We start from the raw sequence: 17,834 nt of genomic DNA, 5'->3' as shown, positions 1-17,834 counted from the left end.
CTATAGGCTTTCCGAGTAACCAACAATTGGTATCGAGCTAGGGTTTTGCCTCTGTGTATTTGGTATTTAGTTTAATTATGCACATGTCATACATAATTTAGGCAAGATAATAGTAGGATGTGCTAACTTTGTGGATGCAGGATCCAACTATTATGGCTTTTAGTTAATTATGTGTGTGATTGGACCCTTGGACATGTCAAGGGCAATTTATATGTGTGTGCATGATTGTATTAAAATACAGCAGGAGCTGTATTTAGTTTTATTAGAATTTTATTTTTTGATCTAGATACATGTACATTCCTTTTATGGAATATAGGATCAAAAATGTAAAATTCTATTTATGTCGCGGATCAAATCTTGCAAAGCGTGGAACCTTCTAAGAACCAGAGGCGTAGCAGAACTAGGAGCAAGATGGATGCGACAGCTAGACCCGGTGGCGGTGGCCAAATATGGCAGCTCGGATGACAACACACGGAGGACAATTAAAGATAAAAGCCATAATAGTTGAAAATTAGATTTTCTATTTATTGCTTTTATATTGTGCTGTGTGTGCATGTTAGTTTACAAGTTTAGTAGGCTAGCATAGTTAAAATTCCTCATTTATAAATAACTAAGTGGGAGAGGGATTTTTAAGTAAATCCCATGGTCTCCATTACTGGTTTGTAAGTGATGCAAACAAGCTTGCGCATGGCTCTGAGTGCCTTCCTCCATAACGGATGAGCTTGTTTGCGGATCACTAGAACAGACTTCCATTTTTGGATGACTATAGGAAGTTAATTAAGAGCGTGTGATCTTCCCCAACGGAAGGGGCATAATCTTATTAATGGACTTAGTGTCAAGTAATGGTGTACACTTAGACACATCTAATAGTATCCTCCCCAACGGAGTCACTGCTATTATTTGTGTGACCAAATAATACCAACTATTAATTTTATTTGTCAAAAGTTAGGTTGACAAGATAATAAAATTAATGGGTTAAAACCCTCCTTTACAAATGTTGAATTTGTATCGTCCACACTAACGTGGCATACAAAATTCACGGTGTTTTAAGGTGTTGGTTAATTTAAAATAGTATTGTTTGAGGAATCAATATTATTCTAAATTTAGAGTTCGACCAAAAGTTATTTGTGATTCTTAGGATGACTTTCAACCTTGTCCATCATACTTCAACAAAATAGACTTTGGACCAAATTACATAGATTAGAAAAGAAACACGGATATTGTTCTTCTGCTGAAAGCTATAAATTTGTACTTGTTGAGCATTGCCCTGATGCACCTTGGTGAATCTACCCAAGAGGAGATTGAATATCATAGGAAATGGGTAAAAGCATGAGATGATAGCGGTGTTACATTTTGGCTTCAATGTCAAATGTATTGCAACATCGGCAAAGATTTACCAACGACTTATGATATTATGAACAATCTCAAGGAATTCTTTGGTCATCGGATAGGGCTTCTAGACAAGAAGCTATGAGAAAGATAATGGATGACCACCATGCAAGAGGGTACTCCTGAGGATCATATCCTAAACATGATGGCTTATCCGAACGAAATCTGATCCTTGGAGGAGAAATTGATGGGAAACCCGGATCGATATGATCCTCCAAACCCTACCTAAGTTTTGACAGTTCCGTTTGAACTATAATATGAATAAAAGGATTTATTCATTAGGGAAACTACTAGCCGAAGGGTTATTTCGTCACAATACTCAAATTCACTATCTTGAAAATGGTTCTACTTCTAAACCGAAGGTAAGAAGAAGAAGAAACAAACTGGTTCAAAGAAAGTGAATAAATCTCAGTCTGGGATTTAAAGTTGGAATGAAGAAGAAGGGCAAGTGCTTCATCGACAAGCAGGGCGGACTGCCCTCGTAAGAACCAAAACAAAGGTATATCTCATACTCTAGTTGTTGAAACATGTTTAGCGGTGTTATCTACCAGAACCTGGTGTGTAGATACGGGAGCTACTGATCATGTCTGAAATTCCTTGCAGGGGTTCCAGGAAACCCGACGACTATCTGAATGGGAAATGCTACTAAGGTGGCAGCTGTTGCAGTGGGAGACGTCTACTTATCTTTTAGTAGAAATAGAAATTTGGTTTTAAGAAATTGTCTTTATGTACCCAGTTTTAGAAAGAATTTAATTTCAGTTTCTAAACTGCTTTTAGATGGATATTCGGTTTCTTTCGGTAACATGATGTAGTTATTAAAAGAAATAAAGTGATTATCTGTACGGTGCATTAGTTGGCAATTTGTATATTTTAAATCCAAATTCTTCCACAAAGCAAAACATGGAAATTTATAATTCATCTTCTAATTCTAATAAGAGAAAAGAACCTTCAGAAATGAACCAAGCATATCTTTGGCATCTAAGGCTTGGTCATATTAACTTAAGTAGGATTCAGAGGCTTATAGCCGATGGACTTTTAAGTTCATTAGAGTTGGAAAATTTTCCAACTTGTGAATCTTGCTTAGAAGGTAAAATGACCAAGAGGCCGTTCAAGGCCAAGGGGTATAGAGCCAAAGAAGTGTTAGAGTTGGTTCACTCTGATTTGTGTGGTCCTATGTCTGTCCAGGCAAGAGGAGGTTTTGAATATTTTGTCTCTTTCATAGACGATTATTCAAGATATGGATACATTTACCTAATGCGCCGCAAGTCCGAATGCTTTGACAAGTTCAAAGAATACAAGGCTGATGTGGAGAAACGATTAGGTAAAAGTATCAAGACACTACGATCTGATCGTGGTGGCGAATACCTCTTAGGAGAGTTTAGGAATTACTTATCAGAGGCTGGGATTCAATCCCAATTGTCTGCACCTGGAACACCCCAACAGAATGGTGTAGCAGAACGAAGGAATAGGACTCTTATGGAGATGGTTAGATCGATGATGAGTTATTCAGAATTACCAAATTCGTTTTGGGGATATGCTCTGGAAACAGCAGTATATGTTCTGAACTTAGTACCTTCTAAATCAGTTTCTTCTACTCCCATAGAATTGTGGAATGGGCGAAAACCCAGTCTAAGACATATTCGGATTTGGGGTAGTCCAGCACATGTGCTGAAACCAGATGTTGATAAGTTAGAATCTCGTACAGAAGTTCGCGTGTTTGTAGGATATCCCAAAGGAACGAAAGGTGGTTTATTTTATAGTCCTAAAGACCAGAAGGTCATTGTTAGCACCAATGCCCAGTTTTTAGAAGAAGACTATATAATGGATCACAAGCCCAGTAGTAAAGTCGTTTTAGAAGAACTTAGAGAGGACATGTCTACTTCAGTACCAACAGTACAAGATGAAGTACCACAAGAGACTGCAACACGTGTCACACATGATACACAACCACAGACAGTGCCTCGTCGTAGTGGGAGGGTTGTGAGGCAGCCTGAAAGATTCATGTTTTTGGGAGAGTCTTCGGACTTGATCCCGGGTAAACACGAACCTGATCCCCGGTCATATGACGAAGCACTCCAAGATATAGATGCAGCATCTTGGCAAAAGGCAATGAATTCTGAAATAGAGTCCATGTACTCTAATAAGGTCTGGGAGCTTGTAGAACCACCTGATGGTGTAAAAGCCGTTGGATGCAAGTGGATCTACAAAAGGAAAAGAGGGACAGACGGGAAGGTAGAAACCTTCAAAGCTAGGCTTGTTGCGAAAGGGTACACTCAGAAAGAGGGAATCGATTATGAGGAAACCTTTTCACCGATAGCCATGCTTAAATCTATCCGGATACTCTTATCCATTGCTGCTCATATGGATTATGAGATTTGGCAAATGGATGTCAAGACAGCTTTCCTTAATGGAAGTCTTGAAGAGAACATTCATATGAAGCAACCAGAAGGGTTCATTGAAAAAGGCAAAGAGCATCTAGTGTGCAAGCTCAATCGGTCCATTTATGGACTGAAGCAAGCTTCAAGGTCTTGGAACATCCGGTTTAATGAAGTAATCCAGTCATATGGATTTATTCAAAGTCCGGATGAGTCTTGTGTATATAATAAGTGTAACGGAAATGTGGTGGTATTTCTTGTACTATACGTAGATGATATTTTGTTAATTGGCAACAATGTCAAGGTATTATCAGACGTAAGGGTATGGTTGTCCAAACAATTTGATATGAAGGACTTAGGAGAATGTGCACACATTCTTGGGATCAAAGTTATAAGGGATCGCAAGAAAAGAATGTTGTGTCTATCCCAAGCTTCATATATAGATACAATCCTTGCTCGTTTTAGCATGCAAGACTCCAAGAAAGGTTTCTTACCTTTTAGACATGGAGTAGCTCTATCTAAAGAGATGTCTCCAAAGACATCAAAAGAGATAGAGGACATGAAAGTAATTCCTTATGCTTCGGCTGTAGGAAGCCTAATGTATGCAATGCTATGTACGAGACCTGATATCTGTTTTGTCGTAGGCATGGTCAGCAGATATCAGAGTAACCCTGGACAAGGACATTGGACTGCGGTAAAGCATATATTAAAGTACCTGAGAAGGACTAGGGATTATATGCTAGTTTACCAAGCAGATGATTTGCTCCCTGTGGGTTACAGATTCTGATTTTCAATGAGATAGGGACAATAGTAAGTCTACATCGGCTATGTGTTTACTTTAGGAGGTGGAGCCATTTCATGGAGGAGTGTTAGCGAAATGCGTTTCGGACTCAACCATGGAAGTGAGTATGTAGCAGCCTCGAAGGCTAAAGAAGCGGTATGGCTCGGGAACTTTCTAATGGACTTAGATGTGATTCTGGTTTGCCCAAGATCATCACAATTTATTGTGATAATAGCGGTGCGATTGTCAAACTCGAAGGAACCACGAGCTCATAAGGCGAGTAAACATATAGAGCGCAAGTACCACGATACGAGATATCGTGAAGCGAGGAGAAGTTGTCATCGCCAAGATTGCATCACGGATAACTGGCGGATCCTTTCACTAAGGCCCTTCCGAGCTTTCGATCGGCATGTGGAGGAATGGGAATCGGATGTATGGTAGAAGATATGACTTAGTCATTAGTATAAGTGGGAGATTGTTGGAGTGTATCTTGAAAGCCTAAGCTTTGTAAACATTCATTATGAATAAAGAATCACATTTGGTCTAATTATCTACATTTGTTTGTAGTTGTTCATTTAATTTATATTGTAGATAACATAGTATGTGGTGTCACATACAGAAGATGATGTTATCAGTACTTATAAATTATAAGCAGTAGCTCACGACCAGAATGGAAAGGAACAAACCATTAGAAGGTCGTAGTGTAATTAGGTATTAGTTTATCTTGACTATATAATTACACTAGTACACTCAGAGTGTATTGAGTAGGACCATTTGAGGTCGTTCCTTTTATACTGACTTTATAAAGGAACAAAGACCTCAGTTATTATGGAAGTGTGTGCTCTTAATCCTAATATAATAACAAGCACATATGTTTGATATTTATTTCTTTAATTTATCAATGGGTGAGATTTAGTTCGATGAATCAATAAACTCGATAAATTGGGAAATGGTATCACTCATAGTGTGTGTTGTTGATTATAGAAGGAAACTGTGTCCTAGTGATTCTAGGTTGATAATGTCCTCAAGAGGAGCTCATAAAGATTGTCATGTTAAACCTGCGGTGGACTTAGTCCGACATGATAATAAGGTTGAGTGGTACTACTCTTGGACTTAGATATTAATTAAATGAGTTGTCATGTAACTCACTTAATTAGTGGACATTCGATATCTTAAACACAGGAGACTAACACACTCATAATAAGAAGGAGCCCAAAATGTAATTTGGGATTGGTGCGGTAGTTCAATGATAGTTCTCTAGTGGAATGAATTATCATTGATAAAATTAAGTTGTGTGTTCGGCGAACATGGGATGCTTAATTTTATCGGGAGACCAAAACCAATTCCTCCTCTCGGTCCCTATCGTAGCCTCTTATTTATAGAGTACTATACCCACATACCCACCTTCTATACCCACCTAAAGGGGTCGGCCAAGCTAGCTTGGGAACCAAGCTAGGGCCGCCTAAGCTGGGTTTAAGGTGGTGGCCCTAGCTTGAACCCAAGCTAGTAGGGCCGGCCATAATTAATTAAAAAGAAATTTTAATTTTAATGTTTATTATTATGTGGAAGATTTAATTTAAAAGAGAATTAAAATTAAAATATCTCTCTTGTAAAAGATTTACAAAAGATTAAAGAAAGAGATTAGATCTCTTTCCTTATTTGTAGATTGGAGAGATGTTTTATTTTCTCTTTAAAATTATTCACATGTTAATAAAATTAAAATTATAGATATTTCCTTTTATTAACCATGAAGATATTTTAAAGAGAAATTTTATTTTTTAAAATTTCCGGAAACAAATAAGGAAAGTTTTAATTGTTGATTGAAACTTGTCCAATTTGCTTCTTATTGATTTGGCCGGCCATCATTGTTTAATTGGGGAAATATTATTTTATTTTTCTCAATTAAATCATGTCAAGGAAATTAAGGAAAATTTATTGTAATTAAATTTCCTAATTTACCTAGGCCAAGGAATATAAAAGAAGGGGTGAGGGTGCCTTTACAAGACACAACATCTATTATTCCTCTCCCTCTTTTGTTCCTTGGTGTGGCCGGCCATCATCTCCTTCTCTTCCTCTTGTGGTGGCCGAACCTCTCCCTCTCCCTTGGAGTTCTTGTGGTGGCCGGATACTACTCGGAGAAGAAGAAGAAGAAGGAGAGAAAGCTAGCATCTCTTGGAGCTTGGTTAGTATTTTGGTTTTTCTCCTTGGTGAAGCTTTTCTTTTGTGGCCGAACCTTGCTTGGAGGAGAAGAAGGTGGTTGGTGGTTTCTCATCTTGGAAGATCGTTGCCCACACAACGTCCGAGGTTAGAAGAGGAATACGGTAGAAGATCAAGAGGTTTTTTCTACAAGGTATAACTAGTAATTTCTATTTCCGCATCATGCTAGTTATTTATGGAAATAATACCAAATACAAGAGGCTTACGTTCTAGTATTTCGAATATGTTTTTTCGAAGTTGTGTTCTTTTGTTTCTTTCTTTTCCTTGTGATTTGATTGTTCTCTTTGGTTAACCTAAAGTTATTTTAGGAAATTAAATATTAGCTTTCTATTAAAGGTTTTGTCTAGTCGGTGATGGTTACTCCCATATCCAAGAAGGCCATGTGCCTCGCCACGTCAGTACTGGGAACCTTTTATGGAAATTAATATTTAATGGAATTAATAACTTAAGGAGACTTGGGTCGAACGTGTTAAGTTCCGCAGGAGATCCAAGTCAAAACCTAAAAGAACAAATAGATTAAGTTTTGGATCAAACGTGTTAAGTTCCGCAGGAGATCCAAAATTTAATTTAAAAGAACACATGGTAGCTAGGAAAAGGTTCAGATCTTTGTACAAAATTTTTGTACAGTGGAACCTATAGGCTTTCCGAGTAGCAACCAACAGTTCTTTCTTCATCCACAAACACTCTTCCTTTCCAGCTCCATGTTGGTCCTAGAGGACTACAAAATCATATTTCATAATTAAAAGAATCTCAAAATCCATTTTAAAAAAATACCTCCATCCGGAGTTTCCATTGTGCGAAGTCTCCCTCGAATTTTGGTAGAGTAATGCTTACACTGACCATCGTTTCCTTGCTTCAGTCGACGATTAGTCCTTCTAAGGTGTCCTGCCTCTGATACCAATTATTAGGATCCTTGGCAGTCGACTAGAGGGGGTGAATAGCGCTACAAAGAAAAACAACCTTCCTTGATCTTTATAGTTTAATAATTAACACTTGTATAAAAATAATTAAGTAACTAAAATTAAAAAGAAGAGGCACAAGGAAATTACTTGGCTACAATCGGAGAGGTTGTTAATCCAAGGAAATTGAAAGCACACTAAATACTTCTTCAGGCGGAGAAGCCTCTTATAGCAGTTGAAGTACTTAAAATACAAAGCTAGACAAAAGAAATCGTTTACAAGTGTTCTCTAGTGTTGTATCTAAGTTTCTGGGACCAAGGCTGCATTTATAGCTCTAGTTGGGGCGCCTCAAAGGGTTCCAGGCGTCTAGGAGGGGATAAACTTTTATCCCCGTCATAATGGAACGCACCACGTTGTGTTCCGGATAACTTTTGGTTTCGTGCATCCGTATCAGAAAGTCAACTTTCAATTGACTTTTTGGTCTGGGTCTTTCGCTCCAATTCCACTCGCATTGGTTCGGATCTTTCGCTCCGGATCCGCTCGCATGGGTGATCTCGGTCATCCAGAATAGAGCTCAACCGAAACCAACTTTCGGCCTTCGAGCATTCTTCCGCTTCGACTTCTCGTTCCTCGGAAATGTCGCGCGCCTTCTTCTCGTTTGCCCGCGTACTCTTCTGCAGCACCTCGTCCCTCGGACGCACCAAGCCCGTCGGGTCTTTCCTGTGTCGTCCTTCTTGTTAGCTGCGCCTTTTGCTTAACTTCCTATGCTCCTAAGTTCTTGCACACTTAGATACATGGTTAAAAACCAACAGGACCTAACCTGACTTGGTTGATCACATCAAAACTACCTTAGGGTACTAACAAGTATTTTCGACTTCCTCTTCAACAGCTGGCCCCCAACTCTATCTGCCTCCTTTGCAGAGTGGCCATTGTATTTCGGTTGTTTAGAATTCCTTTAACTCCTCGAGTGTTTCATTATTTATTCTACCCTCAATAAATAATCGACAACCTCTTTAGTTTTCGTGCCTAACCAAAGGCCAACCTCTTTGACAAAATCCCCTCTCAAAGCACAGAGTGGAGGGAAAAATACTTCTTTACTAAATTCCCCATACTCGAATCTTGGCCGACCGAGTGGTAATCGTCCCTTCCCCTTGCACCCAAGCCAGGCGACCTCAACACTAATCGAACCTTCAGCACAACTATCACAAAACTCGCTAGCTTGAAGTTTGACATTTTCAGATTACTCCAGGAGAGTTTACTCCAAAGATACTTTGGATTGAGAATCACCTCAGTGGGTTTGGAATGGTCCTTTAGTAAGAAACTTTCACTTCTCTTTGTATATTAAGTATAATTAAAACCTTATGTTTCTCTTTATAGTGGAGACCGTATCTAAAGCTGTCTGCTCGACATCCATTAAGCTGGATAAAGCTACATTGAATTGTTCGGGGATGGTAATTTTGGAGGCAGGGAAGATGAGCGGGCATCCTCACAGCCCGACCGTCTCCAAGTGACGGGCATAACTCATGAGTCTTCTGACTCAAATGTGCCGCTAAGATTTGGGCATAAAGGATGTCGACTGGACACGCCAACTTAGAAAATATCCTAAAGAAAATGTCCTAATAGATCCTTTTTCTTATATCGTAATGTCTCATTTACAATGGTTCTCTTTCCATCCACTTTTTCTATTCACATTTTCCAATAGCAAAGCCAAGAAATAAGGCCGTTGGTGCAAGTCAACACTAATTGCTTACAATCTCAACCATTATAAATCTAAATCACGAACATGATTTTAAAGATCCAAGTGATTTTGAATGAAAATGAGGGGTGTTATAAAAGATAGGAATACGATGCTTTGGACAGGCCAAGCTTTCGCAGGCAACCCACCTCTAGAAGATTGTGATCTCTTTGCCCTTAGCTAGTAGAAGTTGATAAAGTTTCATCCCACACCCAAATAATTAGTGAGAGCTTTTAGGATTTTAATAAAGAGTAAGGTTTTTATTGGAGACTGATTTTTTTAACAATCAGACCATAAATTTGTCGATCCATACACAAATTGTTTTTTTTTATCCTCTCAAGCGCATATACAAATATCTTTATAACTCATGTACATAATCTTCTCTAGTTACTTGTAAATTTTCTAGAATTTGATCAAAGATCCTAATATCGAAAAACATATAGGACAAGCATTGAGAAAGAAAATGGAATGGTATGAATTAGCCTTCATCGACCGCTGATCTGAATTGTTCAATATTACACGAGATGCGAAGAACTAGCAGCACGTACCCGAACTCTTGCTCGGCCATTTTCAGCAACGTTGCGAAAAATGGAACCTTTAAAAGCATAGTGTGCACCAAAAACCTCTCCCTTCCTATTCCGATTATCATTGGCACATAGCCGTTTGGCACTCCATCATCCTTCGTCCTCCGCATTAGTTGCACTCCTCGCCCTCTTCTTTCCTGGTTGAATCAGGCTTCTTGATTCCCAGATTTATGTAGCAGAATTGAGCAGAGTTGACCGTCGACATTCACCCACCCAGCACCGAAGGAAGAAGGAAGAAGAAAGAATACTTCTAAAGTCAAAGCCACTCTTTTGGAACTAAGATTTTCTGTGAATTATTGATTAAAAAATAATAATGGTCCTCATCGCTAGTTGTGTTGTCAAAGCCACACAAATTAGAATTTCAGTTGATATGATCATGAATTCAGTATAACAGAGTCGAACCTTGCGTTAACAGAAGTTTCAGCCATGGTGATCAAGTTCACCTTCCCTCATCAATGCTACAGTCGCCAGTCGATTGAACAGACAAAATTCTGGTTTTCACACTGTCAGTGCTCCATAATGGAAAGCTAGGTCGCTCTGTTACATGCCTTCGGTATGAAGCATCAGAATTCTCGGCACATTGCCACAGGAGCAAATAGGAAGGCCTCTCGGTCACATCCATGATTTCTTGATCCCCTACAAGCATAGCCACGACCCTAGACATCGGTGGTCGATGCGCCGGTGATGCTTGGGTACAAAGTAGAGCTACTCCAATGACCCGGTTGATCTCTTCCTCGTCAAATGATGCTAAGCTTCGATCCACCGCCTCTAATTTTCGATTGTCCTCGAGTAGATTCCAGGCCTAAGACAGGAATTTGGTCTCAGCTGAGATTTTCTTAAAAAAGGCTACACCCTTAATTCATTTCCAGCGACAAGTTAATAAAGTTAATCAGATCTAAAATATTGAGATTTAGTTTTACATACCCATTCAAGAAGATAAACTGTCTCGTGATCAAGTCGATCAGAGTTGGGTCTTCCGCTAACAACCTCCAATGCTAGCACTCCGAAAGCAAAGACATCAGCTTTCTCTGTAAGATGCCCTCTCAGAGCATACTCCGGTGCCAGATAGCCACTTAACATAATCACTATCAGTAATTAGCAAATACTAGTTTATAGTGTGAAATCGATACCAGATGAAGTAGCACTTACAATGTACCAGCAACCTTTGTGCTAATGTGAGAAATCTTGTCGTCGTAGAGCTTAGCTAGACCGAAATCTGAGATTTTCGGGTTAAGATCAACATCGAGTAGAATATTACTAGCTTTGACATCTCTATGCACAATTCGAACAATTGATTCCTCGTGGAGATAAGCTAAACCTTTTGCTACACCCAATAATATATTGAAACGGTTTGGCCAATCAAGATGCAAATCTCTCTTCCCTGCACTTAGAAACAGCAAAATCATTTACTCCACAGTTAGGACTCAAACTCATACATGCAAGTGTCCTTCCATGATTTATTAAGCCTCAATAACAACATACCAAAAATTATTTGATCAAGGCTACGGTTTTCTAGGTACTCATACACCAAAATCTGATTTTCTTCATCGACACAACAACCGTGTAATTTTACAAGGTTTCGATGCTGCACAGCAGATATAGTTGCAATCTCTGTTAAGAACTGACCCTTTCCTTGATGAGACGTGGTTGAGAGTTTCTTAACAGCTACTTTTCTTCCATTGCTCAGTATTCCCTGCATGTTAGCCGAATTTACTTCAATTGGTCCAATTTATTATTTTATAGATAAAGAATTGGTAACTTAGCTTAGGAAATACCGTGAATAACAAATTTCATTTCACTAATAAATTACTAACCAATATGAATTTCCTCTTTCATTTAGGATAAACTTAAATGCAGAATGCTCTTAAAAAATTTATTGCCCATCCAAATTATGCGATCGTGTCAATACAGATGATGCATAGAAAGTAAACTTGTTTATCATTGTGACAATGATAAATACAAAAAAAAAAAAAAAAGGCCGAACCTTAAACACTAGGCCAAATCCTCCCTCCCCCAATATGTTAGAGGAACTGAAGTCTTCAGTTGCAGCCCTTAGCTCAGCATAACTGAAGACGAAAGGTTTCACATCTAGTCCTGTTAACACTGAAAGCGCAAAACAATTGGATCGATCAGTTAAGTAATGTAATTCATGGCAGCAGAGTTGCAAGGGACTATTTGTTACCTGCTTCCTCATTTAATATTCTTTTTCTCTGTCTGATGAAAATAACTCCACATAGAGCCAACAATCCTAGAACAAGAACTCCAACTGAAATACCCGCAATCAAACCGGCACGGTTTTTCTTTGAACTTGGCAGTCTGTTTGATACGGTAGGAGTGAAGGCTGCACACTAACATGTCAGTAGATGTTGAAGAAAAGAAAACTAGCCAAATTGTGCAAGTTACTACCAGGAGATACACTTATAGATGAAATCAACGGGCCATAGGATCCTTGTGTTGGTAAACAGCAGGTACCCTTGCCGGACCAAAAGAAATGAATTTCGAGGAAATTATCCGTCACTAGAACTGTGTACTCCTTTGATACAGCTACAATGGACCTGCCACCAGCCTGCTTTCTTATATCAAAATCTCTCTCTTTTAGATCATCCTATATCAGAATAGACAAACAGGGAAGTAATAACTTAGTTCTTTCACAATGCTTGAATGTTTTCGTCATCATGTATTGAGGAAGTGTTATTATTGGAGTAAGAATTGTGGCTCTCATACCTGAATATAAATATTGAAGAGCCTTGTACCCAAGCTTTGCCAAGTAGCCAAGTCAGGGAAGTCAGGGAACACGTCAGGGTACGCAATCTCCGCAAATTGAAGCTTAATGGTATAGTTTCCATTCTCAAGACCAAGACCGTAATATCTTAGTGAAGATGGAGACAACCTTGCAGTTAGAAACAATTCTGTGTCTCGAGTACCAAGAAATTCAGATTGGCTGGCCCTCACATAAGAAGGAGCAGCTGCATCCATAAAGTGCCCAACACTGCTAACTGCCCATCTGGTTGAATCAGTCACATAGTATGATGCAGTTGTCAGATTTGCGTTATCAATCTCATAGACAGTGTTATCAGAAGATCTTATTACTCTACTGCCACCACACTCGATCGCAAAGGATGAATCTGAAGTGAAAGATTATGATTTGGTTAGATACACAAATATTTTGTTCGTTCTTTCAGAATACTCACAGATTGGGGAACCACGATGGCATGGAATACTGCGCTGAAGACAGTTCAACCCTGAAGGCAAGTTGCTGCACAACAAACAGTGGCAGAATGCTCAACGCTAAGAGAAAAAGAATCGTTCGGAGAGAAAATTAGAAATATGGAAAAGAGTGCTTTTATCTATGTCAGGGAAATATGGAACAACCTATTGTTGGAATCATCAATCACAAAATTGTTTGCCACCAAATTCCTGGACAAAAAAATAGCATCAAGCTTTAGGCAAAAAGGAAAGAAAATGCTGCTTTCAAGCCTGTCAATTATCAATCAGCATGGAAATTGTTAAAGCAATAATATTTAAACCTATAGGCATACAGGTACTATTTTATAACGTTTGCTAAAATGAGTGTTGCTATATTTACTAAAAATAACAAATCAATTTTTCAACATACAATTGCAAGTTTCCTTGGCTAACCCAAGATGGATAGCTTCCTGATAACTGATTGTATGATAAATCTCTGCAAATAAACAAAGTGGCATGCTGAATTAGGATCATAATGGAACTCCGATCAATAGAGGCACAATACATGTTCATTAGTGCAGTGCTCTTTTGCCGAGGTAAGGAACCCGTGAGGCTGTTGTTACCAAGAAATCTGATAAAAGAAGTATTTAAGAAGTAAGTTGAAACAATTAACCAAATTTGCATCTTGATCATAAATTTTGAAGTGATAATAAAAGTTTTTCTCACAAGAAAGCAAGTGATCTCAGATTGAAGAGCGACTGAGGAACTTGGCCAGTTATATTGTTAAAGCTCAGATCTCTGTATGAGAAAATATTGAAGAAATATAAAAAATTGTACATATATAGATATGCCAAAATGATGAAATGGACTAATTCCACTAATATTAAGTTCATTATAATAATACTAACATGGATCAAGAATCTTACAAAAAAGTCAATCCATTGTATGGCTGAAAGTTCAATGGAATTGTATCAGAGATCTTGTTGTTCCTTAGTACCCTATTTAAGAGAGAAGTGTAAGATATCACAAGGCAGGAAAGTGAAGGTTAATTGTAAAGCTCATAGTTGTCCAGCATCTTACAAGGTGCTTAGAGATGTCATATTACTAATGAAGTCTAATGAAGAGCTCCCATTCAAGATATCACCTATTCTCCTGCACCACCAGCAAATATAGTAGTTTGTTAATAAGAAAGAAAACATATACTTTGTAAATTTTCACAGGCTTGATCCCTTATTGGTGTAGCTAACAGTTCAGAGGAAAATCTTATAGTTATACAAGAACCACAAGATGAACACTCACAAATCGATCATTTGAATTAGGTTGGCAAAGCTTGGAGGAATTGGACCTTGAAAGGAGTTGCCTTGGAACCTCCTGCAATATGAGTGGAAGATTAACACGTTGTTGGCTTCAAATACTTACAATTGATATGGTTTATATTTTTTAAGAATACAATGAAGGATTATGTTTGAAGTATATATCCTGAGATAACAACAAATGTTGGTGAAAGCAAATATTTAAGTGGACGAATAACATTCTAGAATTATTTACTAAATCTAACAAGATTGTCAGGTTTGTCCATGTTCCAATGTAATCAGGTATTCTTCCGATGAAATTATTGTCTGAAGCCCACCTGAAACAATAATCATATTGCAAATTGCATTACTATTAGCTGTAGTAGTTATAAATATCTGCATATATTGAAATCGATCATTCCCAAGAACTTACACTGTGTGTAGGTTTCTGAGATTGGATAGATTTTGTGGTAGCTCGCCACTAAGTCCAGAACTATCCATGTACCTACATATCAACATTCGGAAAGAAGAGCAAATAAAATTGTAGTTGTCAATTGGCTATGGTAGCGAAAAAGAAATAATTTCATATTGAATTTCATAAGATTAAGGTCTAGTTGAAGGTTTAATCAAAACTTAACCATTGTTCTAAGTTTCTGAGATTTCCAAACTCAGGAGGGACTGAACCGTTGAAGTAATTATTTGAAATACTCCTGCAAGAGACATTTCTTGAGTTTAAGAAATTCTAAAACTAGGTCATTCAAGATATTTCAAATTCTTCATCATGTTTAGAGCATGTTGTTAAGAAGAGTGAAGGAACCAACATATCAGGGAAGATATGAAAAAAAACGCTTACAATGAGACGAGTCTTCGAAGGTTCCCAAGTTGCGGCGGTATTGGCCCCGATAAGGCATTAATGCCTAGACTTCTGTTAGTTATTGGAACATATTACATATAAAGATGATGAAATAATGCTTGAGGTGCAAAAGAACCTTACAAGTATTGCAGGTTAGTCAAATTTCCTAGGACAGCTGGTAGAGATCCAGTCAAGTAATTTTGCGCTAAATTTCTGCAAAAGTAGATCTCATCTCGTCACTATCAATTTTTGCAACACTTAGTTTTCTTCTCATTATTGTATAAGTAGTCCTGTCTGATAATTTAAGGATGATAGATTTCTATTCATAAGATATTGTTATTTTAAAGTAGTTGGCTAAGAAGACTATTATCTATCTTGGAAAAATAATATACCATTTATAGACAAATGCATATATCGAAGTAGTATCAGAAACATGCCTTACCCAAAGCTGAATTAATTTTTTTAATGCAAGCTCTATTCCTTCCCCTCCCACATTAGTTGAATTTGAATTCAAAACAATCAAATTATTTTTTGAAAGTCTGGAAGGTCCAAAATCCAAATATTGAATTGTGCAATCTCAAATAAACAAGTAGTTCTTACAAATCAAAGAGGTAGGGTAGGTTTTGTAGCTCTTCGGGGACAAGTCCATACACATTTAAGGCATAAACCTTCCTGCAAACACACAAAGGACGGACACAAAAATAACTTGTTGTAAGAGTGATGATGCAAATTAGCTTGAAATTAATGGATGGATTCAGGAGTTACAAGAACTCTAAATACATCTCAAGAAAGATTTTAGTATCATACAGATGAGTGATATGGCAAGTGTTATTGTTGTTGTAAGTACAGTCACATTTGATTCCAGGGTTGAGATTATTAATTGGAGTTTGATCGATGGCAACACCAGTGCATGGGTTATCGTTGAAATTCCACTGAGATGATGTGCTCAAACCCAATCTCTCTAGGATAGTGTTCAGTGCTAAAACTGCATCCATTTGCAAAAAGTAAGTTCAATTGTTTTCACAAAAAAATAAAAAAAGTAAAAAAACAAAACTATATGATTCACACCAATAGTACACTGAGAAATCCCACTTGGAAAGATAAATGACTCTGGTCCAACCTAATTAGTGTACAAAATAAGGTTTATGTCGAATAGCAATTTGATTATCGAGCAATCAAATGAGTAGTATTGGAAGGTCAAAAGTCAGTCTGCATCAAGGTAGTAAGGCTACCGTCTTGGTACCAAATTGAAGAAATCATATCAGAAACTACAGCAGGAGATTAAACAGAAAGCAATCCAACAGAAGAAATGCATCTGCAATTTTCTTTTCTGAAGAGAAACATTCTGCATAAAAAAGTTATATTCAGATCCTGCTACTGAATCCCTTGTTGGCTAGAAGGAGATGATGAACATACTTTAAAATGCTTTAGAAAACCCTAGAATCTTGTGCCTACAAGGGCTAAATTTTTCATTCCCTTTCTTGACAAAGGGAAAACAAAAAAAGAAAGAGGTTTTGTGGATATCCACAAGAACCTTCGTTTGGGTCTGTTGTAGCGTTGACTTGAGCTGCAACCCTCCCTTGCAAGAGGAGCAGAGGAAGGATGAAGAAGAACAGCAGCTGAACTCTCGGCAAAGAGTCATGGGATTCGCACACCACCATTTCCCGGAGCTAGAGGAAAACTGCAAGGGCAAATTATCTCAATTAGTTCTCTCGCAGGAGTGTCTATAAGAAGATTGTTACCCTTTTATAGTAAACAAATATGAAGTACTAAGGGGATGCTTGGTTCACATAAGGGAATGTGAATGAGAATGTGATTGATAAAAGTGGGGAATGGAAATGGGGGGTTTCCTATTCCCCTCCTTTTGCTAGGGAATGGTTCATTTCCATGTTTGGGGTAATGAATCCATGGGATCCACCATTAATCCTCCTAACCAAACATCCACTTTCAATCCCTTTCCCATTCCCCACTCTTATTCCCTCCAACCAAGCACCCCCTAAATCTATCCGTAAATAAGAAGATTCGTTTACCGCCCGCCCAATTGGAAGATTTGCAGTAATCCAAAGTTGTAATTATCAATTCACGTCTTCTTTCAACAACTCGCGCGCATGAAAGTCAAAGCACACTATTTTCTTCTTTTCCTTTTGCTTTTTCGTCATTAGCAATACTGTTTGATTGGAATATCTATCTGAAATCGATCATCAACATCAGGTATAATATAAACACAAGTATTGAAATTATATTCAAATATAATAAATGAATAGTTAAACCTCCAAATACCCATTACATTTATGAGATTTCTCTTCTCCTGTGCTTCCTTATTTATGTTTTTCTTGGTTCTCGATAAGATCATCCCTCCCTCCCTTTTCATCATCTAGATGAATAAAGAAAAATACTTTTTTTTTGGATAAATGATCGTAAACTCCCGATATACAAACTCAATTTCCTCCTTAGTTATTATATTAGAAAAAAATTATTCTCATTCCCTTGTACAAACTTTTCTTTACTTCAACTCCTTAATGC

The 17,834-nt window shown here is 37.9% G+C and overlaps 1 protein-coding gene across 3 annotated transcripts; it reads right to left on the bottom strand.

The window, feature by feature from the left end:
* Positions 1–9,847: 9,847 nt before the first annotated feature.
* Positions 9,848–17,087, bottom strand: LOC121993086 (probable LRR receptor-like serine/threonine-protein kinase At1g56140). Of its 3 annotated transcripts, XM_042547759.1 has the most exons (25): positions 16,846–17,078; positions 16,119–16,296; positions 15,912–15,983; positions 15,453–15,524; positions 15,312–15,383; positions 15,097–15,168; positions 14,892–14,963; positions 14,725–14,796; positions 14,466–14,537; positions 14,247–14,318; positions 14,093–14,164; positions 13,893–13,964; positions 13,732–13,797; positions 13,597–13,662; positions 13,353–13,397; positions 13,172–13,236; positions 12,705–13,105; positions 12,387–12,585; positions 12,163–12,321; positions 11,965–12,083; positions 11,463–11,673; positions 11,130–11,361; positions 10,905–11,052; positions 10,383–10,782; positions 9,848–10,266 (listed from the first exon to the last, which is right to left on the bottom strand). In XM_042547759.1, exons 1-24 carry the CDS (start codon positions 16,970–16,972, stop codon positions 10,420–10,422), a joined length of 3,099 nt encoding a protein of 1,032 aa, XP_042403693.1. In that variant the 5' UTR covers positions 16,973–17,078; the 3' UTR covers positions 9,848–10,266; positions 10,383–10,419. The 3 variants fall into 3 exon arrangements, with proteins under 3 accessions (XP_042403693.1, XP_042403692.1, XP_042403694.1); XM_042547758.1 differs by having other exon boundaries at positions 13,597–13,797; XM_042547760.1 differs by lacking the exons at positions 9,848–10,266; positions 10,383–10,782; positions 10,905–11,052 and having other exon boundaries at positions 11,164–11,366; positions 13,597–13,797; positions 16,846–17,087.
* Between the last annotated feature and the right edge of the window lie 747 nt (positions 17,088–17,834).

This window comes from Zingiber officinale, chromosome 6B (assembly GCF_018446385.1).
Source record: "Zingiber officinale cultivar Zhangliang chromosome 6B, Zo_v1.1, whole genome shotgun sequence".
Taxonomy (NCBI): Eukaryota; Viridiplantae; Streptophyta; class Magnoliopsida; order Zingiberales; family Zingiberaceae; genus Zingiber; species Zingiber officinale.
The sequence above is the reverse complement of the archived record's forward strand: the minus strand, read 5'-3'. Positions and strand labels throughout refer to the sequence as shown.